The 24,098-nt window shown below is 32.7% G+C and overlaps 2 protein-coding genes across 3 annotated transcripts in view; both read left to right on the top strand.

Moving 5' to 3' along the window:
• The window catches only part of LOC126881673 (sialin-like), an 81,716-nt gene extending 78,756 nt beyond the window's left edge, over window positions 1–2,960 (top strand). Inside the window, exons 7-8 of the mRNA XM_050646068.1 lie at window positions 1,954–2,074; window positions 2,566–2,960. Coding sequence (XP_050502025.1) covers window positions 1,954–2,074; window positions 2,566–2,697 — 253 coding nt within the window. The 3' untranslated portion in view covers window positions 2,698–2,960. The remainder of the gene's footprint in view (window positions 1–1,953; window positions 2,075–2,565) is intronic.
• An 8,750-nt stretch (window positions 2,961–11,710) lies between these two features.
• The window catches only part of LOC126881674 (sialin-like), a 36,027-nt gene continuing 23,639 nt past the window's right edge, over window positions 11,711–24,098 (top strand). Inside the window, exons 1-4 of one of the 2 annotated variants that reach the window (XM_050646070.1) lie at window positions 11,711–11,873; window positions 17,468–17,636; window positions 18,965–19,198; window positions 23,613–23,787. In XM_050646070.1, the coding sequence (XP_050502027.1) occupies window positions 11,872–11,873; window positions 17,468–17,636; window positions 18,965–19,198; window positions 23,613–23,787 (580 nt within the window). In that variant the 5' untranslated portion in view covers window positions 11,711–11,871. The remainder of the gene's footprint in view (window positions 11,874–17,467; window positions 17,637–18,964; window positions 19,199–23,612; window positions 23,788–24,098) is intronic. The other variant, XM_050646069.1, reaches the window with a different exon arrangement.

Consider the following 24,098-nt stretch of genomic DNA (forward strand, 5'->3'; position numbering starts at 1 on the left):
GATTTCATTTGCTGTATTTTGTGAACTTTATAAACTTTACCACACTGCAAAGTGATTATTTAAGGAAATTATTATTGGAGACACCAGATGTTTGGAGAAAGGTAGGGCAAACAATTTTTATCAATGTTCATTTTTCTCTGATATTTATCAATATTGATGAATTTTGCAAGCAATAACATTATTTATTTTATTGTTTTAGATATTTATTGAAGCTGAAAATAATTGGGGATTTAGATCCATATACAATTCAGTCAGAATTGGATTTTACCATAAAGTGCATTCCACCAAATTACTATTATAGATATTATAGATGAAAGCATACAAAAGCCTTCAGGCACATAAATATTTTACAGCTGGATTTGTTTTTAAAGTTGGAGTAAAGTTGGAAGTCACAAGCAACAACTTCGTAAGTACCTACAAGAATATTGAGGAAATCCAGCTCCTGGATACTACTGGGCAAACTAGAAAATTGAAGAGGACAAAGCCTTTTGAACTAGTTTGAGTGATAGTGAAAAGCAGAGCATAATGCTTGTGTGCATGTGTATGTTAGAATAGTGCGGTTAGAAAAGCAGAGCATAGTGCTTATGTGCCTGTTAGATTAGATAAGAGACGCTATGGGTAAGCTCTTCATTTTAAGGAACAGTAGTAATTTAGGTTAAATTAAAATTGCTCATTGGTCAGAGTTATGACCAGATTGTAATTCTAATGAACAATTCAATACAATGAATCGTCATCGTAGTGATGATTATGGAAAAAAATATATGACAAGATTTTGTGCAATAAAAATGTTTATATTTATCAAGGACGTATTATTTGGTATGGCTACATATACGGTCGGAAAAATGAAAGAATACCCATGAATGAACATATAAAACACGCTGTATTTTCCTGTCACCGTGTCACAAAGAACATTGTCCAATGCAAGTAACAATAATTATTACATGTACTGTACTTGTGCTGACCAGTTTTTTGTGTGACACGGTGACAGGAAAATACAGCGTGTTTTATATGTTCGTTCATGGGTATTCTTTCATTTTTCCTACTGTACTTCTGGTATATCGTCGGTGATGTGACAATACCTCCTATCTGCTTTTTCAAGAATTTTGTAGGAGATGAAAAACTTGTTTGGGCCACCTCGTGTTTTCATATATTTTTTTATTTGTTTTGTAGTAAATTCAACTATCTATTTACTACAAAACAAGTCAAAACTTACGTATGAAAACAGGAGGTGACCGTAAAAAATGTTTTTCGTCTCCTGAAAAACTCATAAAAAAACATATAGGAGGTATTGTCACATCACTGACGATATATTTCAGAGAATGTCTAAAAAATATACTTTGAATGTCCTAAGAACATTCATGGAATGTTTCAACAAGACATTCAGTCTAAACAATATACTGTGAATGTTCAAAAAACATTCGTAGACATTCATGGAATGTTCCAACAAGACATTCAAGGAATGTTTAAAATGCTGACACAGCACTTTCCTGGGACTTTCCAGGGACGTTCGTGTGCTTTTGGGGACATTCCAGGAATGTTTTCAATGTCCTGTGTGTACCTTCTAGGAACATTCCTGGAATGTCTTGTGTTATTAGGGATTAGACGGAAATCACACTTTGAGCCTAAATATCTTTGGAATAACAACCTGCCGCAAATTGTCGAATTCAATACTACTAAAGAACAACCCAACTTGAAAAGTCATAAACGGGTGACCTTCAAAATTTTCTAGGAAGGGAAATATCCCACTTTCAACAAGCGATGCCGTCTGAGAGACATAGTGTTAGCGTTGATTGAGATATTGTGTTAGTACTTAAGGGTTAAAAAACTGCCGAATATAGATGTTATCCCAAGAGTCAACGGGAAATTAACTTCCCAGAGATCGTGTTGTTACATATTGTTATGATCGTTTTATGTATTGTTTTATCTTTTATTAACACTTGTTATCGTTTTTAGAGTCAATGGATTAGATATAGCTCCCAAATATGCCAGTATTCTAGTAGGATTCAGTAACTCATTTGGAACTGTCCCAGGAATTATCAGTCCTATACTAACGGGATATTTGGTAACACAACAGGTAAAAGCTTGAACAAAAATAAATAGGAATAGATCACAATCAAAAATATTTAGAACATTACACAAAATAGGAGCAACAAATTATAATGAGTGCCTCGTTAAATAAAATGCTCTCCCCCCCTCTCTCTCTCTCTCTCTCTCTCTCTCTCTCTCTCTCTCTCTCTCTCTTCGCGGTTGGGGATTCTTTCTGAGGATCTTTTCCTTTTAGCAATTTAGTTTAATTGTTTAATCTTACTTCAGAGAGCAAGACAGTAGGTCCTTTGTGGTAATGAGAGGTGGTGGATCATGTTTCCAATAATTCGTCAGTTTCGGTCTTTAGATTACCTTCCTTATCCATCACATATCACGTTTGATTGATCACGTTAGATCAGAAACCTAGAGGAAACCAAAATTTTTTTTATAGGAATAAAGCTATTATTTTTTATTCTCTTTCTTTTCTTGTCTTATAACCTGTAATAAATATACAGTGATAGTATGATTTTATACTTTCAGGATGATATCAACGAATGGCTAACAATATTTTACATATCGTCAGCGATTTACCTGTTTGGCGCGATATTCTATGGTGTATACGCATCTGGAGAACTACAGCCATGGGTTCAGAATAATCCGAGTGTTAATTAAATTGAAGAAGAAAAATATCCTGACAAAATTACAACAAAGGAAATGTCTGACAATAAAACTTAAACATAAAATAATCATCATAAAACTAATATTCTTGTTTGCTTATTTCTAAAATTACCTTGTAAAAATAGTGGATGTCGTAGAATAAATATTTTGCAGGTGCGGATTAAATCAAATTTTATTGTTATGTTTTTGTTACAAATCTCGTGAAAGTACAGAATGAAACATGTTACTAAAATTAAAATAAAAAATTGTTAATGATATTGCATTTTTTTATTAAAGAATGATCAGCTGTTAGAGGCAATATTAGTTTCTCAGTCTTAGTGATGTCAGTCTTTAGGTTTTAACTATTATCATGAAAACTTTCTCTAGCAATACTCTGTTAATATAGATCTTCAATCTAAACAGCAGTCTATTTTCTCATGTTGCATTACCGATACAACAGTTTTGTAGATTATCCATAACATAATTATTTGACCAAAGTGTTCTGTCTTTCTTCTTTTAGTTCTGTCGTTTTTATTTATATGTTTGACTTTCTGTATACTTTCAGTGATAAAACCATTGCAGCCTTTGTTCTTGAACGTTTTTGAGGCTGTAGTCACCCTCGACTCTTTCTCTGATTACTATTTTTATTTTAACCCAGATATGCCTAAAACTTACCTTAAAATATTTTTTAATATTTTTCTTCAAATTTACATGTTATACGTGTAACAAAAACGTATTTGTCGTTAAAACAAAATATTTATGTAAAATAATTTTAAAAAATGCTGAACAAAATATGGTACACCATGTATATAAGCTACCATTAGGTTTGGGTATAGTATAAAAAAAAAACACTCGAAATTTAAGCATACCTTGCATTTTGAACACCTTATTTATGATATATTATGGCACATATCATACTATCGAGTTCTTTTTCCCTTGGAATCACCAAATGGTCTAGTCATCATCATCATCATCATCATTTGGTTCTACAACTCTATGTGAGTCTTGGCCGCGTTTACTATTTCCCTCCATTGTTGTCGGTCTTGAGCAGCTATTTCCCATTGCTGTACTCCCATTTTGCGTAGATCGCTGGCTACTGCGTCCTTCCATCTCTTTCTTGGGCGACCAACTGACCTTTTTCCATCGGGCCTTTCCCAGAATGTGGCGTTTAGAAGTCTTTCGTCACTTGATCTTAGTACGTGACCCGCCCATCGTATTCTGTTTGATTTAATGTAGCGTACTATGTTTTCATCTCCGTATATTGTCTGGAGTTCATCATTGTGTCTTCTTCTCCATTCTCCTGTTGTCTCTTCTCTGCAAGGCCTATAGATAGTTCGCAGTATCTTTCTTTCAAGTACCAGTAATTTTGTTGTTTCCCGCTGATTCAGAGTCCAGGTTTCGCTTCCGTACGTTATTGTGGGACGAATTATTGTCTTATATACTCTTATTTTTGCTGGTCTTGAGAGTATTTTTTATTTAAGTAGGGTCCTTAACGAGTAATATGCCCTGTTTCCTGCAATAATCCTGGCTGCCACGTCCTTTTCATAGTTATTTTCAGATGTTATGATCGCTCCCAAGTACTTAAATTCTTTGACGACTTCAAAATTGTATTCATTAATTGTTACGTTTTGTCTAACCCTTGGTCTTGGGTTCTTCGTAACCACCATGTACTTGCTCTTGTCCTCGTTGACCTTAAGACCAACTTCCTTGGCTCCGTTCTCGAATAGGGTGAAAACTTCTTTTGCATCTCTGGTGGATTGTGCAATTGTGTCCACGTCATCCGCAAAGGCTAATAGTATTTTTGATCCTTGGGCGGCAAATCCGTTTGTCAGTTGTGGCTGAGCTTTCCTTACTGCATGTTCCAGTGCGAAGTTAAACAGCAGGGGGGCGAGAGGATCTCCTTGTCTAAGTCCTGTGTCAATGAGGAATTCCTCCGACGTGTTGCTGCCAACTCTGATTCGTGCGGAAGCGTTCTCCGTGCTCACCTTTGCTAATCGTACCAGTTTTCCAGGTACTCCCATTTCTACCATAGTCTCCCACAATGCTTCTCTGCTAACAGAATCGTAAGCTTGTTTGAAGTCCACGAAGATTTGGTGTACATCGCGGTTGAATTCCCAGTTTTTTTCCAACACCTGACGTAGGACGAAGATCTGGTCTATAGTCGACCTTCCCGGTCTGAATCCGCTTTGGTAGTCGCCTATTATTTCCTCTGCGTATGGAGTTAATCTTCTAAACAGTATTATGGATATAATCTTGTATGTTGTATAATGGTCTAGTCGATCATAGCAAATTTAGACGTTTTCATTAGCAGATGGACGACCTAATCTAAATTATCTCCTTCTAAATTATAACTGATCCAATTTTGTAAGTAAGGACATCTGTCACAGCTTTGAGTCGATTTCTAGGATCCCTTTCACGTTGCCAAAACATTCTCCTCCAAGGAATGCTGACATAACCATTCAATAGTAGAGTTCCTAGAAAAGGTTTGACCTTATACTCCCGAACTTCTTGTTTTCGATTCTTCTGTGAAGCATATCGATTAGTTGCTGACGTTATAATAAGTTACTTCTCAAAGAAAAGTGAAAAACATTTAGCGGAATACTTAGAATAATATTTTGGAAGTTCATTTTTTACCGATACATTGACCTTCTCTCTGCATGTTTTCTTTTACATAGCGATATGTATTTTTTCTTTGATCGTTTACCTGTTCTTTTATCTCTCAACTCTGAGAATGGAATGTTTTATTGAGAATTGGGTAACAATATGCCTTCGTCATTATTCTGCACATTTATCTGAGAACGAGGTTATAATTGCGAGCCAGGTAAATTATCCATTGCCAATATATCTCTATCATCAGTCTTCGTCTGTTAGGATAGCACATGCATTTACTGGAGACACAAAAGCAATACTGTCTACAATTGCTACTAAATTTTCATGATTCTCCAACATACCAAGCGCATCCTCCAGTGAAAATCCCATGATAATAAATAGTATAGTATTTTCCTGGCGTACAATATTTTGCACACAAAAATGAAATAGCCCAACGCATATTGTAGAATAAAAATTTAATCAATTTCTAAATCTAAATTGAAATATATACCTGTTCTCTACCGGTATGTACAAAAATATATATAGGGTGAGGCAGATAAAGGGCCTGTTAGAAATATCTCGAGAACTAAAGGTAACTGAATTATGAAAATTGGAATAATGGGGTTTTGAAGACTGATCTATTTAATGAAAATATTTTCATCTACTTGGTACTTCCGGTTATACCGGAAGTTGCTTATAACTTCGTTTTTTTAAATAGGACACCCTGTATATTTTGACATTTTTGGATTCTCCTCGATTTTTTCTTTTTTAAAATATAATGTTTTGTAACATTATACAGAGTAGGTTAAAAGATAATTATGTTTTCTTATTAATTTCGTAGCAATATTCACACCCTGTAGGATTGTAGTAGTTTGACATAGTAAACTCTATTTATGTTCAAATGATTTTCACTATAGTCTTTTATTTCTTAAGCATTCCCTATACCTAACTGCTTTAATTTGTGCTTAATTGTTAATCGCACCAACAATCTTAACTTCGATGGTATTTTGACAGTTCAACCATTATTGGCAATTTTAAGTATCAGTCTAGATTAATATGAATTTATTTCCAAAAAAATATTTGTGATTGAATATTTTCACGGCCAACCTAATACAATTTCACATATTTTGTGTTGCAATTAATGTTTTGCTTGAAGCACCAATACCTCACAAATTAAAGCAGTTAGGTATAGGGAGTGCTTAAGTAATTAAAATGTACCAAAAAACAACATTTCATTACAATACTAAAATACAGGGTGTTCTATTTAAGAAAACTCAGAAAATACTCATTCCGTGTTTCGACCAACCCTGTACACTAAAACGAAAAATTTAGCTATACTAATAATTGTTAACAATAGAAGACTATATTAAAAATCATTTGAAGATAAATAGAGTTTATTATGTCAAACAACTACAAGCCTACAGGGTGTGAATGTTGCTACGAAATTAATAAGAAAACGTAATTATCTTTTAACCTACCCTGTATAATATTACAAAACCTTATATGTAAAGAAAGAAGAAATCGAGGAGAATCCAAAAATTTAAAAATAAACAGGGTGTCCCATTTAAAAAAACGAAGTTACAATCAACTTCCGGTATAACCGGAAGTAGCAAAGAGACCAAAATATTTTCATTAAATAGCTCACACCTCAAAACCCCTGTATAACAATTTTCATGATTTTCTTACCTTTAGTTCTCGAGATATTTCTAATAGGCCCTTTATCTGCCTCACCCTGTATATAGCCCAGTAAATGAACGGGAAATTCGGCGATACCGTGTAATTTTCAGGGGCAACTCCGAATTGCATGAAAATTTGGTTTTAGGTTCTACTTACCCTCCACTTCAAAGTTGAAATTGTGCCGTTGGTTGCTTTTACTTGGGGGGTGACAGTCACCCCTTCTCGGGGGTGAAAAAACATAAGTTCAAGATAAGACAGGAAATGGATAAATTGACTAATCATAAGCAACTTTTGTTCTATAGAGTTTTTTACGTAAGTCAATACTTTTCGAGTTATTTGCCATTGAAAATGTTGATTTTTCGACAAAAAAACTACATTTTAAGACGGTTCTTCGCAAATAACTCAAAAAGAAAATATTTTATCGAAAAATATATCCTTAGTAAAAGTGTAGCTTATAAAAACCCAAAAAAATGGTGTATCAGTAAAGTCAATCAATCAAACAAAAACAAAGTTGTATGTAGCTCATGAAAACTACGTTCTTATTCGTCTAATTCCAAATCGAATATTTCAAGGTGAAATCACCGAAAAATTCAGCAGTTTTCGGGAAAACCCATTTAAAATTTTTTAAAGTGTTTATAAAAAGCTTTGTTTTAATTGTTAACAAAAGTTTTAGCATTAAAAATAAGCGAGTTACGCTCAAAATAAAGTTGGCCCTCTTTTTTTTGTAAAAAAATCATGAAAATCTCCCCGTGTTTAGCTCTCCAAATAAAATTAATCGCTACCGCTTTACAAACAATTTACTTGCTTATCTATTTTTTATATGATCTGTCAGTCTCATCGGTTTAAAGTGCTTATTTTTGAAAGGGTTATAGTTGAAAAAGCTTGAAGTCACTAATCACGAGTGTATGCAAATTTTGAACTGCCATATCTTAACCAATTTAGTTTAGTTTAGAAACTAGCATATTTATAATAGCAAAACCTACATTTTTTTACTCTTTAAGATTTTTCTAATCACTAATACTTTTTAAGTTATTTTGAAAAAATGAAATTTTTCAAAAATTTTTAGAATTTTTTTTTACTATAAAACCAAATGTTTTCAAAAATAAGCACTTCAAACCAATCAAACTTACAGATCATATAAACAATACACATACAGTTAAAATAGATGGTAAAGCCAAACAATTAATTTCATTTAGGGTGCTAAATAGAGGGAGATTTTCACGATTTTTTTTACCAAAAAAAAGGGGCCAACTTTTTTTTTCAGTGTAACTCGTTTATTTTTGATGCTGTAAACTTTTGTAATAAACAAATAATAAGCTTTTTTCGATACTTTAAAAATGTTAATAAGGTTTTTCCGAAAAACCTTCTTTCTTCGGTGATTTCGCGTTGAATTATTCGATTTGGAATTAGACGAATAAGAACGTATTTTTCATGAGCTACAACTTGCTTCTACTCAATTTGTAGACTTTACTGTTACACCTGTTTTTCCCTTTTTTATAGGCTACACTTTTGCTAAAAATATTTTTTTCGATAATATTTACTTTTTGAGTTATTTGGGAAAAACAGTCTGAAAACGTAGTTTTTTTGTGGAAAAATCAACATTTTAAATCGCGAATAACTCGAAAAGTATTGACTAACGTAAAAAACTTTATAGAACAAAAGGTGCTTAAAATAAGTAAATTTATCCATTTCCGGCCTTATTTTAAACACGTGTTTTTCACCCCCCGAGAAGGGGTAAATGTCACCCCCCAAGTAAAAGCAACAACGGCACAAATTCAACTTTGAAGTGGAGGGTAAGTAGAACCTAAATCCAAATTTTCATGCAATTCGGAGTTGCCCCTGGAAATTACACTCCAAAACGGTCATTTATTGGGCTAATATATTTTCTGCATAAATATAACAAATATTTAATTATTTAGCAAATCATTTTCCAAATTCAGCCGTATTATAAAACTTAAACCTTTATCACAAAATTATCGCCAGATATCACAAAGTGAGCAATTCAAAACTACACCTTATGGTTGGTTAAGACTTAGTGAAAGTATTTAAGCTATTACCAAGACAAAGAATGCGCATATACGTACAAGTCAAAACATGTTTATGGTGTACAATTTATTGTACGTCAGGCACATCTGGGTTAACTACTTATATATCTTCTTTTCCTGAAAACCCTTTACAGACTATACTTCACTACCGTACGCCAACGCAGGCCTCACCACACTTTTGTACACCAGTGTGTATCCTGTAAGTAGTGTTTAAATCTATAAATCTTATAGATTCTCATTTTTCTGATATGTATGAGTCAAGGTGTTTAAATTCTCCTACTTGTCCTAGTTTTTCCCAAGCAAATCGATGCCCCCAAACATTGCTATTCCTGCTAACCATATATACACCCTTTTCGATTAACTTTAAGTCCTCCCTCTTTAATAGCCCTTTTCCAACCTTCCAACTTTTTCTCCAGCATTTCTTTTCTTCGCTTTCGTCCGCTAACATATCTTTCGCAAAGAGTATTGACTAAGGTGCCCCATCTCTCGTTAAACCTGGTATTACATTCTCATTTGAGGTCCCGCATACTTTGTCTATCCTTTGGTGTTATCTTATTCTTAGCCATCAAGTAATTATCTTAGCCAATATGGCATACTTCGCTATGATGAAGCAGATCCTTAAATCAGGAAACCTACATCAAATAACTAAGATTCAAATCTACAATAGACTGTGAGCTATGGATGTGAAACTACGATATTGACACAAAAATCTGTAAACTGCTTGGACATATTTGAAAGAAATGAAGCATTTCACAATCAATCATCCAATTGCTTCATAAAGACCTCCCTCAGTTCTTTACAGTATTCTCTACACTGGGCCACTTGTAGCCAGTTTCTCGCTACTTTTTGATGTCGTCGGTCTATCTAGTCTTTTGTCGTCTTCGGATTCTTTTATAGTTTCTTGGCCTTCATTCCATGATTCGTTTTATCCACCATTCATCTTGTGTTCCAGCTAAGTGGCCTGCCCAGTTCCACTTAAGCGTCGTGATTATTTCAATGCTGATCTTTGTCTGATTATCTGGTTTGTTATGTGGTCTCAAAGCCTCAAGTTTCGCATTGCACATTCCATGGCTCGTTGTGTAACTCTTGAGTTTATTCGCGGATTTTTGCGTCAGTATTAAAGTCTCTGCTCCATAAGGTTGTACAAACAAAGTACATTGGTTATGAACCTTTGGCTTGAGGCACACGGGGATTGAATTTTTTAGAAAATGACTTCGTTTGCCAAATGCTGTCCATGTCAGTCCTATATATGCATTTAGAATGTGGAAGAAAACCGAATTTCAAAAAAAGCTGTTGAATGCAAGCATGTAGGGGTAAGAGACCTATTAGACCTGGATCCCGCGTACCAGAAAAAAGTTAATTAATAGCAAGCTGAAAATTTGTTAATAGCTTAACGGTGTCTAGTCGGACAAACTTTGATGTATGGAAACACTGGAACAGGGAAAGTTTTAATTGTGGAACTGGTTAAAAATTTGGAACGTAAACGTTCCATGTATTTTGTCGGACGGCACTTCTAATTGATTTGTTACCATTTCATTAAACTCTCATGCAAAAATTAGAGTGGTGTTTATCACTAACTGGGAATTGCAATGAGTGGAAGATGAAGAACCTGTCAAATGACAGAAATCATGTTGGTTAGTAATAGCAGTCTGATTTTTGCATGAGAGTTTAATGAAAGGGTAACAAATCAATTGGATGTTCTATTTGACAAAATAAATGAGACGTTATCGTAATCTGACGTTCCAAATTTTTAAACTGTTCCACAATTTAAACTTCCCCTGTTCCAGTGTTCCCGTACATCAAAGTTTGTCCGACTAGACACCGTTAATTTTTGGCAATCTTATTTTCAGCTTGCTATTAATCAACTTTTTTTTGATATGCGGGATCCAGTCCTATATGGCTCTATCCACGAAAATACATAACAGAATCTAGTCCTATTAGAAGCATTAGAAATAAATATTAAAAGAAGAAGAAAGAAAAAAACGAAAGAAAAAGCAAAAACAAGAGTTTTATTTTAAATGATTTTATTTTAAATCTCGACTGTTTTTTTTAATAATAATAAACTCTTTATTACAGAGACAAAATAAAGAAGTACAAGTACCAAATAAACAATATAGGAAAAAGGTTTAAGGGGAAAGGCGCAAAATGTCGCCTGTCAAAATTTTCAATGTATTTTAAATGTACTTACTCATTTTTTCGAATCTTGAGAAAACAAGTTTTATATATTTTAGAAAAATTAGTATTGTTGAAAACTTTAAACGCAGAATGAAATATTACATTATTACCGAGTGCCGAAACGCCCTTAGAATAAATAAAAAGTTTCTTTTGAATGAAATATTGCAATTAAAAATCACACTAAATTTTCTCTTTTATTTTCACCCCTGTAACTTATTAGAATAAACATTATAGAAGTTTTCAGGGACTTACGGTCCTCAGTAATAATGTAATCTTTCATTCTGCGTTTAAATTTTCAAAAATATTAATTAGTTTTTTCAGGATTAAAAAAAAGATTACATTTAAAACACATTGAACATTGTGACATGCGACATTTTGCGCCTTTCTCCTTAACATCTAGTTCATTTGTTATATTTAACTTGGTGGTATTTGTAAAAACAAATTTTTTCGTAATAAAATTTTTAAGTTCTATTCTGTATTCAATAGTTTCATATAACTTTCTTGAGTTTATTCAAACTTACGAACTATTATTTATTATTACAACCACTGCAATTAGATTAACTAATTTACATTGCATTTTGTTTTATCTTAGCAACCAGTTATATCAATATACCCAACGATTTTTACTTGGTAAAAATTTGTTTTTTTTATCATAAAAATTACTTCAGGAACAGAAAGTTGCGAAAATATCGTTGATAACAATATGTAAGTACGCTATAAATTTTTTTATGTTAGTTAAGGTTTGTAGGATTGTATTGCCGATGTTTTGTAATTATGTATTGCTTTCGGGAAATGTGGATCATGGTCTGGAATTATTACTTCCTGACGCTTAGCGTGTGGTAAATACTTGAGGTTGTGCGGTTTGTGCTGTCTTTCTATATAATGGCCGCTATAGCTCAAATCGAGTTCTGGTCTCTTCTAAACTCTGCCTCTAACATTATTGGTCCCGCGCCGCTCTTCTCCAAATCCTCCTCCAAGTCCGATGTCACTTCATCCTCCCACCATTTTTGTCGCCTTCCTATTGGTCTTTCCTCCCGAATTTTACTTCTATGATTCTTTTTGACAATATGTCAGTCTTTATTCTCAGCACGTGATTAGAGTTAATGATTATGTCTGAATCTGTATACTACGTTTAATAGACCCAAACTTAGGACTTTACTTTCAAAGATTTCCAGCTTTCATTTTGTGCTTTCTTTGATTGTCCATGTCTATTTGATCCATGTCTCGTATTACTCATGTACTGTTGGTCTAAAGATAGTTTTGTAGCTGATTACCGATCTTGAGTGTTACTTTTAGAAGGAGTGAAAAATAAGCTTTGTTTTCGTTTACTATTCTTATTTGAATTTTCGGTTCTTCTGTTCCATCTATACCTAATTAAAATATGTACTAAAACAATATCAGTTGTAATCAGCGTGTTTTAGATTTCTAATTCCTGCAGTGGATGCAGCCTTTTTTGAAGATTTAAGCAGCTGTTAATTTTCTTGGAGTATCCTATTTTTTACTAGTTTTTCCATGCCAAAATTATTTGGCTTATTTAACTTTTCTTTTATGATCTTATTGATAGTATGGCATTTGTAAATGTTACCATCTTTACCTATAGCTTCTTTGCATATTCATCAGGTCCAACATTTATTGCGTCATCCATTCATTTTTATTAGTCGGTCAGCTAGTTTCGAGCATGTCTTTATTTGCTGCAAAATCGGTTTTTGGATTAAAAGAAGGAAAATTTCTCACATGGAATTATCAATGGCGTACGTGTAAAAGATGCTGGAGTAGAATTTAATTTCTTATAATAAAACGTCCTTAGTGTTGCCCAAAATCGGTCTTGGTCTTACAGTCTTGGTCTTGTTCTTGCGTTTTCGCAAGACCAAGACCAAGACCAAGACCGCCTAATTTTAGCAAGACCAAGACTAAGACTTACCGTGCAAGACTTGAGCAAGAACAAGACTAAGCCTGCGAGACTCTTGCGTCTTGCAGTTAAAACTGAGGGCGTTTTAGGGAGTATATTAGTTCGACTATATTCTTAGATACTCTATGACAAACAAACAAAATTTGTAACAAAAATTTTGAAAATTGGACTTATGCGCATTACGAACAATAAACATACATAGCGAATCAAAATATCCATTTAAAGAACACTTGACACATTTGACACGTGATCAGAGGTCATTATTACATTTTAAAAATAAAATATTACATTCCTTCCTTATGAGAATAGTCGTCTTCTAATCATAACATAGCATTCTTGCTTTGCGACGCCAATGGTAATATCGAATATCGTATCCAAACTTTTTAAAAATACCTTAGCTGATAAAAAATATAGATACCTAATAAGTAATTAATTTTTTCATTATTAGTTTCAATTAGTTTCAATTAGTTTCAATTAGTTCATTATTAGTTCATTATTAGTTTCATTATTAGGAGTTCAAACACTGCAAATCTTATCGGTATATAGAATAGTAGGACTATTATGTATTGTTTTTGCTGAATGTGCTATGAGGTCACTCGGCTAAACAAAATTTGCCGAAACAGCGCGTATAATATTTTAAAAGTATGATACCGAGACAAAAGAACAGATAATGCCGGATACCCTAACAAAATACCGAAATAATATTTAATAACCATATACTCTCCTCCAAAAAATATACGCACCACCTTATAAACGGGTCATTGTTAATGTTTCGAATTTCCCAAACCTGTTGTCCGATTTAAGTGATTTTTTTAATATGTTGTCTTATTTTTATAAATATCGCTGTAATAATGTTGTTGCTAGACAAATCAATTATTGTCATTGTACACCGGGTGTAGGTACCAATCAAACTGTGTTATTTCTCAGAGCTAGCATCACTCTGTGGAATATTCTAGCATTTATAAAATACTGAAATTAAAACGATAGCCTCACATTTTTTAAACATCATGTTTTTTATTCATTCGCTTATATTGGATAATAAAATACATAAGTTTCTAATAAACTTTAGTTAGTTAGAACATAGGCACGGATCACTTAGATCGTGGGTTCAAACCTAACCCAGTGTCAATTGTCAAGATCAGTAATTCTCAATATTTTTGGGTCATGTACCACAAATGGTAGGGGAGCAAAGTATGCTAAATGTGCAGTCACTCGAGCGCTTTTGGGACCTATTGGATTGTGAAGAGTAGGTCCTACAACCAAAAAAGTTAAGTACAGTTTTCCATTTTAGAGGGGACTTTTTCATTTTTAATTTAATTTTATATTTCAAACAAACATTTTTTTAGATTATAGCGCCATCTCTCCATGATTCAAAAAAATGTCTCGAATAAAAGTTACTTGTTTTTACGTAAGAAATCCAAATCTGCAATAAAAAATGGGGGCTCCCATTTAAGATTTTAAAGTTAAGATTCGATAGATTTTTCAAAAATATTGAATAAGTATATTTTTCAGTTTTTCGATCTGATGTTTATTACACGAAATATCGCGGATTCGTATTTAAATATTAAATTTACCCCCCACCCCTCTCCGTGGGAAGTCGTGTTTGGTATCATTCGATAGATTTTTGAAAAATGTTGAGCATGTATTTTTTAGTTTTTCGATCTGTCATTCATTTCGCGAAATATTCGCTTTTTTCTTGTGAAACTTTGGGACTCACCCATTTCCTTACGCCCCGTTCAAATCGTCAGATTTTTTAAATATACTCTGTTTTGTATGTACTTAACTTACCTTATCGTAATCTGACGATTTCGAGTTATTCTAAAGATAGATTTTTTTTCGGCCCTCCTTAACGAACTTCCCTGCATTAAGACCAATATATGGTAGAGGTACATTTTCAGGGTACAAGGTTTCTCCCATGTAATAATCTGACGCGCTCGAGTAACTGCAAAAATCCCTGCTTGGGCTCGCCTACCAAAAATAGTTTTTATTATTCTTGTACCACCTAACTGAAATGGGTAATTACCAGAGAACGGCAGTTCTCGCCAGTGGCGCACACCAACACTTCCCTACACGCGACACTATATATACACGAAATTTTCGATTTTCTAAATCTGACTGATTTGAAAGATGGGCCAAGTCCCATCTTTAAGTTCAGGAAAAGACTCACCCACTCATATGTCAACGATCCATTTTGGTCCAAGGGTGTGGATTTTACGGCCCTCTCTATTTAGGGTCTGTTTTTCGTTCTCGTCCCCAAAACTCCCAAAAACTTCAAAAATTTAAGTCCGACCTTTGCGGCTTCTAATAGTACTGATCATTAACTTTCCAACGCATGTCTTATTTTAAAAATCGGTTATACCATTCAAAAGTTACCGAGCTCAGAATTACATATGACTCAATTTTTATTTAAAAAAGGGAAAATGTGGATATGTATGTGTGTTTGAAAGTTAAACCGATTTGAATTTTTTTTTCTGTGTTTGAAGAGAGGGTCAGGGTCGATTCAGAACCGGTGTAGTTTGTGACTTTTGACCACCCATAAGCCAGCTAGAAGACTTGGTAGGTAAAAAACGGCATATTTTTTGGGGGTATATATCTTAGGATCAAGAAGAGACAGGAGAACCGCGAATACACCAAATCAATAGCGTTGAGTTAAGCTTTCAAATGGTGTCTAAGCCGTCAGAATCAGACATACACACGGCTCAGTATAGCTGAAAAACTGAAAAACTATACTTTGAAAATTTTGGTTTTTCGACAATTACTCAAAATTTCAACCTACGAATTGCGCCAATAACTGAGCGTTTATAGAAGGACTCTAGACGAATCTAACGATGTATACGTCATATTCGGAAATTCTAATTTTTAAGTTATAGGCTGCATAAGTATGATCAAATCTATTTCCTACGGGAAAAACGGTTTCTCAAGCTCAATAATTCCTGTAATAGCTTCAGTTATCATACTTGACCTTAGATCCACCAGATACTACTGGTAAATACGTTTCAAACTCATGTCTACTGATCAAAATCGGTTAAGCCTTTTAGAAGTTATTAAGCTACAAAAGTATAATCCAATTAACGATTATTCCCGAAATGGTTTGTGTAGTTGTAGTGTTTACGACGCTAAATTTGATCTGGCAACGGGCAATCCGACTTCATCTACCGGTCATCTCAATATTTTTTTTCAATCTGTTTCGAATAGAAAAAAATCTAGTGTACATTCGATGTACACTAGATCATTTGGGAGATAATGCAACAAAGGTGACCATTTATAAAGCTTAACGAGTAATAGAGGAACATTGCATTCAACGTCATACATTTAATTTATAAATAACTTTGAAAAACTCCTGATACAAGAATAAAAAACCGCTAAACGCCTTAAAAATGAGTGGCGCATACAATATTCCAGCTACAAAAGATCTGATATGAATATTACGTGGCGCGAAAATAAATGTATTTTCATTTTGATGTAAAACAAAATTCTAGTTTTATTTTAAAAGATTTTTTCCATAATATTTGCTAAATTTGAACTAAACGCGCCACAAAAGGGTTTCAAAATTCAAACTGTATCAAGGTTACTCTTTTGTGGCGCGTTTACTTCAAATTTAACAAATATTATGGAAAAATATTTTAAAATAAAACTAGAATTTTGTTTTGCATCAAAATGAAAATACATTTTCGCGCCACGTAATATTCATATCAGATCTTTTGTAGCTGGAATATTGTATGCGCCACTCATTTTGAAGGCGTTTAGCGGTTTTTTATTCTTGTCTAATTAACTATAATAATTGTGGTGCTGATTTTGGCTGTTTTTGCGTTTTGTGTATCACCGCAAATAATGATATGCACCACCAGTGGTACATGCACCACAGATTGAGAACCGCTGGTCTAGATATTCATTAATTTGGCTGGATTTTATTATGGCTATGTTATTCCAGCTTAAAATGTACCTCTCTGTTACGTTGTTCAAAGATATGCAATAGGCTAATAGGCAACTGCGAGACTTCCAAGACTGTTGCTGCAAGACCAAGACTAAGACCAAGACCAAGACTAGGTGTACTGGCGCAAGACCAATACCAAGACTGTCCAAGTCTCGTCTTGGTCTTGCATTTGGGCAACACTAAACGTCCTTGCTGAAGTGTCGTTAAACACAATGTTAAAATGTTAGAAAAAAATCATCCAGAACTAGATAACTTAGAAAACGATCTCTGGAAGCTTGACATAAAAGTATCTATGGCAACTCGTAGTTTGGGATCGAAAAAAATAAAGAGTATGGTTCAGGAGGCTTGATCTGCACAAGGCTCGTATGGTCATTAGAATACATTGTAAATTTTCACACTAAGTTTACTAAAGTAAATATATTTTATTCTTTATTTATAGTACTCAATATTTTTTAGGAATTTAGGACCGTCATGGAAAATATGGCGTCACAAAAGATACGTGGTGGCCATTATGGCATTTTTGGGCTTTATGAATATATATACTCTAAGGGCAAATTTAAGTATAGCCATAGTGGACATGACACAATTAAAAAATATTACTCTAGATAATGGTACTACAATTTTAGTAAGTACTAAATATATGTATTTTGTCTCTCTTAACGTTTATATTTTACGTTATACATTTTAAACTTTAAGTTTTAAGTTTAATATTTAAAATGGGATTGTCTTGTAAGTCGTTTAAACTTAAGAAAAGTTTACAGATTTCAAAATAACCGTAGCAATTCATCAAAGCATTATTAAAGATTTTGCTGAAATCTGAAAACTTTTGCAAATTTCCCACTTAAAATGGGAAATTCGTCTGTCATCCCAGGTAGAGAGATGAAATAATATAACAATCAATTATTGATATCGATTCAAACGTTGAAGGTTTGACGAATTGGGCTCCTGTGCCATATATTTTTTTTTACCTCTGTACAAAACCACGAAATTTTTCACTTTGGGGGGTTTTACGCTTTAATTGTTGCCCAGCTTGCCTCGACTCCATCACTTTTAGATTATATATTATGTGTTTTTACACTTTGTTGTGTCATCCTGCAAATTTTATTTGTTGTGACAATTTTATTTTTATACATGTGTGTCTTCTTTCGGGTTTTGTACAATACACAGCTTATGATTTCTTTCTATCTCTGCCGATGTTAGTGCTCTTATATCCAAAATGTGGGAAGGGTAGCTCTCTATTTGAAAGAATATAGTCGATCATAGTTTTTTTTTGTAACCATTTTTGTGTATTTTTTTAAAGGTAAACTGGTCATGTTTATATTATACATATTAAAAAATCAAGATATTCACATGATTTAGATTAAGATATTCACAGTAAAGTAGTTATGCTCTACAATTCATTCTTGTTCACATTCTAATTTAATTTTGAGAATGACTGGAACAGCAGGGATAGAAGTGAACAACCCATAATCTACAGTGAAGAATGTGGACTCTCCATCAATATGAAAAATAAGCCCATGACAATGAGTAGGAGCAACAATATTATCCAAACATTGATATTTAGAGGTAAACAGATGAAATAGTAAAGAAGAACACGCATCTGGAAAAATTAATAACACGAAATAGCGGCAATACAGCCGAAATAAAAGTTAAAGAACTAAACAGAACTAAATATCTAATACATCAGTGACAAAATAATAGAATGGAAACAACACATATAACCAGAATGGAGGAAAATCGATAAATTTAACAAAAATTAATAACTAACGCACTAACGGAATGCAAAATCTTAATCAAATTGTAATAAGGGTCAATAATATTGATTTCTTCTAAATATTGGCTGATACTTCCAGTATGTAACCAATTATTATTGTAAAGATAGTGTAAACACAAGTACAATAATATTTTTTATTGCGTATTTCTTCTTTATTTGAATTTTTTTTATTATTTCAGAAAAAGGACTTCGATTGGGACTCAAAGCTTCAAGGTTATGTTTTAAGTTCATTCTTTTATGGTTATGTGTTCACTCAAATTGCCGGAGGATATTTAGCAACTAAAATAGGAGGAACCTGGGTTTTTAGCTTTGGTATAGCCTCTACTGCCTTTTTCACCCTTATTACGCCCTGGGTAGCTAAAACAAATGTATATTTTTTTATAGTTGTACGAACAATAGAGGGATTATGTGAGGTAATATTTCAAATTTTCACTTACAGTAACTCAATAAATTATTAGAGTGAAAGATGGTTTTGCTTGTTTTTGATTCAGAGGGATGCACAATCGCTGGACAGCTGTTTCCACCGTTTCAGGATTTTTCAACAGCGCTAGCGTGCACTCCTCAGGAACTTTCTAGTACTCAACTCTGAGTAAAGATAGAAAAGTAAAAGATGGTTTTTAGACCAATCAAGTTAGTAAAAAATAAGCCGTTTTTCGACATACTTGAAAAGACGAGGTTTGACAGTTGAAATGTGTAGTATGAGATATTGCAAAAAGGCTACCATCTTGGGATTCATCAATTTTTTAGTGGAACATTTTTTAAATAAACAATCAAAACGTCAAACTTAGTTTTTTGCTCATAACTTAAAAACTTGTTTATTTAGAAATTTGATGTCCACAGGTAACCTTTTCAGAAAAAAAGATACATCGAATGAGATACACCAAATTAAAATCGGTTAATAAACAAAAAAGTTATTGCAAAACGGACGACAAAATCACTGTTTTGGAATATTGTTAATAACAATTTTATTGTTTATTAAAATATATTTAAATATACCTAAACTTGAGGAAATTATGGTGTTTGAATGGTGTGCAAAAAATGGTCCAGATCTGTTAAATAGTTTTTGCAAAATTTAATTTGTTTATAAAATTTTTTGAAAAACGAGCTAAGTTCTGAGGCTGGTCTAGTTAATATGGCTGAATGTATCTCAATAATCAGGAACTCATTTCCTTCGTTAAGATGTATACTAATACCCTATGAAAAAAAAAGTTAAAAAAATTACATGTACGTACACAAAATTATTTGTTAATAAATAGCAGTTTTTAAGCTTATAAACAATTACAATAATTTCGTAGAAATTAGATCAAATTAAATGGCAATAAAAATACTGAAAGCTGGTTAAAATACACAACTTCTAAAAAAATTTTTAGGTCCTACGACCCTTGGGGTCTGAGATAGCCCCTTTTTTTGAAAAAATCACTGTTACGTTAATTAACAACACTAAGATCTGAAATTAACCAATCTTTTATAAGAAAAGTCAAAGTTTTTAAAAAAGTTTTTTGCAAGAAAAAATGTTAAAAATTGTTTAAACAGTACTGTTATAAAGAAAGAGTATTTTGCGTTCCGACTAAAGTAAAAAAAAAAATGATGGGCGCAGCCGAATGAGAATATAAATTCGCGGACTAGCATTCGCTAGCGCTAGACCGTTGCAGCCCATTTTTAACATTGACAGTGTACCGGATTTGAAGCTTAATATTATATTTATATATTTTGGTAGAAACTTGAATTTTATGAATATTATTATGTTGCACATTTATTTAGTAAAATTATATTTTAAATAAATAAATTTAAAAAATAACAATAAAAAGGCCACAAAGTCAAAATATGCAACAGAAAAAAAGTTACGCGACCTTATAGACGAGTGATACGTGGTATTCCCCCCAAAAAAACGCTCATTTCTCGAGATATCAACCACGGTGTGGTGAATGGCTAATTTTGGTCTTACTTTATACTTTTTATGGTGCTGAAAACGAAAATGAGTTTTATTTTGAATTTTAGATGGGGAAACATTGTCAAAATCGCAATTTTACCCTAAAAATAAAAAAAAGAGGAAATCACGTTTTTCTTAAAATTAAAAGTTACACCATTTTTTTTTTCTATAAAACATTTTGTTCTCTGTACTCTATATTTTAAAATTAATTAAACAGCTAAATTTCAAATTTTGTTACTCAACTTTTGCGATTAAACTTTGCAATTCAAGAATCTGCACCTTTTACTTCAAACATTTTATAACTTTCTTTATGGCAAGACAGAAATATTGAAGCAGGTCCCATTGTCTTCAGAAAGGTGAGAAATATATACTATAAAAATATCAGAAAAAAATATTACAATGGAACAGAGTTGTAGCAAATTAAACTCAAAAAAACGTGATTTTTTTTTTATTTTTAGGGTAAATTTGCGATTTTGATAATGTTCCCCCAAGTAAAATTCAAAACAACCCTAATTTTAGTTTTGAGCACCATCAAAAATATAAAGTATGACCAAAATTTATATCAGTATCTCGAGAAATAAGCTTTTTTTGGGGTGTGCCGCTCGTCTATAAAGTCACATAACATTTTTCCTATTGCATATTTTAAATCCAATTTTTTTGGAAAACTTCTTCATAAATTATATTTTATTTCTGTGTTAATTAAAATTATAAACTAAAAAGTTTGTCACTCAACTTTTTTAAGTAAACATGAAACAAACGAAATCTGACGACAAAATGTTTAAAAATTAACAACTTCTCTTTTAACGTGTTGAGTCATTTTGGACAAATCTCATTGTTATCTAAATGCTTCAAAGATAACACAGTAAAATTTTCAAACGGAAATATTTACAGCGACCAAAAATACAGTGAGTTAAAATTGAAAAATCATCAAGATTAATTTTTTGCATTTTTGCATAAAATTTGATTTTAGAACATGTTCCACTAATTCTAGAAAAAAAATAACTCCATATTCGGATTCAGAGACCTCGAAAACATAAGGAATGATGAAAATTTGTCATTCACCTTAAAGTGGATTTTTGTGGTCGGGATAACGTAATTTTAATAGTTGCTGCCGCATGCCGGTCGCCAACCGCGCCCACTATTCAGTCAGTCGACTACGCCCGCTATTTTTTACTTTAGTCGGAACGCAAAATACTCTGTGTTTATAACACTCCTATTTAAACAATTTTTAACATTTTTTCTTACTAAAAACTTTGTTAAAAACTTTGACTTTTCTTATAAAAGATTGGTTAATTTCAGCTCTTAGTGTTGTTAATTAACGTAACAGTGATTTTTTCAAAAAAAAGGGGCTATCTCAGACCCCAAGGGTCGTAGGACCTAAAAATTTTTTTTGAAAGTTGTGTATTTTAACCAGCTTTCCGTATTTTTTATTGCCATTTAATTTGATCTAATTTCTACGAAATTATTGTAATTGATTATAAGCTTAAAAACTGCTATTTATTAACAAATAATTTTGTGGACGTATATGTAATTTTTTTTTACTTTTTTTTTCATAAGCTGTTAGTATACATCTTAACGAAGGAAATGAGCCCCGGATTATTGAGATACATTCAGCCATATTAACTGGACCAGCCTCAGAAATTAGCCCGTTTTTCAAAAAATTTTATAAACAAATTCAATTTTACGAAAACTATTTAACAGATCTCGACCATTTTTTGCACACCATTCAAACACCATAGTGCCCTCAATTTTGGGTATATTAAAACGTATTTTAACAAACAATAAAATTGTTATTAACTATATTCAAAAACAGTGATTTTGTCATCCGTTTTGCAATAACTTTTTTGTTTATTAACCGATTTTTATTTAGCGTATCTCATTCGATGTATCTTTTTTTTCTGAGAAAGTTACCTGTGGACGTTAAATTTCTAAATAAACAAGTTTTTAAGTTATGAGTAAAAAACTAAGTTTGACGTTTTGATTGTTTATTTAAAAAATGTTCCACTAAAAAATTGATGAATCCAAAGATGGTAGTCTTTTTGTAATATCTCATACTACATATTTCAACTGTCAAACCTCGTCTTTTCCGTTATGTTTAGTAAAAACCTAACTTGATTGGCCTATTTGCTTGTTTTTGATTCAAAAGATCGCGTCCCAATGGGAATTTGTCGCTGGATTGCGTCCCAATTGGAATTTGAATGATCTTTTAAATTCCCCTTAAATTGATGGTTGAGCTATTTTTCGATTCAGAAGAGTGCACGCTAGCACTGTTGAAAAAGCCTGAAATGGTGGAAACAGCTGTCCAGCGATTGTGCATCCCTCTGAATCGAAAACAAGCAAAACCACCTTTTACTTTTTTATCTTTACTCAGATTTGAGTACTAGAAAGTTCCTCTTCTGTCCTTTTCCTAGACGAATGAAAACGGAATGTGATTGCAAGGAATCCTTTTTGTTTTCTATATTCATCGTCTGCGGTCTTATAAATTGTAAAAGTCGCAGATTAAGGATGTACCAGAAAGAACTTTCAACACGAAAAGTCAGATTTAAATAACTATTTACCATTTTAATTTTATTATAATGGTGAATTCTGCATCTGAGACTCTTCAATTTGTCAATAAATTATGTAAGCAGCCAGGCCAATCGGAAGTGACAAATATTCCTCTATACACACAAAAACTCGTAGACGAGCCTTTGCCAGTGTCTGGGGGCATGTTTAGTAGCCCTTTCGATTGGTCTGGTTGGTTACAAAAAATATTGTCTCTGAATAGTATGTATAAAAATTCAGAGTGAGATCATAAGTAAAGTTCTTTTTGGAAGTTACCGCCAAAGAAATAAGTCTGGCAATGGAAACTATTTTTTTTTCTAGTCATAACTTAATATGTGTACAATTTTTTTAAGGGTGTAACATTCCCTGCAGTCCAAGAAATTTGGTCACAATGGGCACCTCCTGCTGAAAAAAGCCGCCTCGTTAGCATATCTATATCTGGTGGCTACTTTGGTGCTGTGGTGGCAATGCCTGCTTGCTCCCTTATTGCTTCCAGTCTTGGATGGGAGTATATATTCTATATATTTGGTAATTATTTTTTACGTTTTATGTTACTGATATTAGTGGTAAACAAACTAAAAGGCAATGGGGTATAAAAGAGAAGAAATATGATTTCCAGATTTCCCTAGGTTTAAATTTTATACTCATAGAGATATGCTTCTTTTCATGAGCATTTTTCAGAGCGTCACAAATGATAGAAAAAAAGGTAAGTCCATTATAATATACATTTATAACATTTGTTTTAACCTGACATTTAGTTAAATCTGACAGTTGTCAAATTATATTTGCAATTTGGCATAAATCAAATCAATTGTGTTTATTGCATTTATAAAATGGTA

Source organism: Diabrotica virgifera, chromosome 3 (genome assembly GCF_917563875.1).
Source record: "Diabrotica virgifera virgifera chromosome 3, PGI_DIABVI_V3a".
Classification (NCBI taxonomy): domain Eukaryota; kingdom Metazoa; phylum Arthropoda; class Insecta; order Coleoptera; family Chrysomelidae; genus Diabrotica; species Diabrotica virgifera.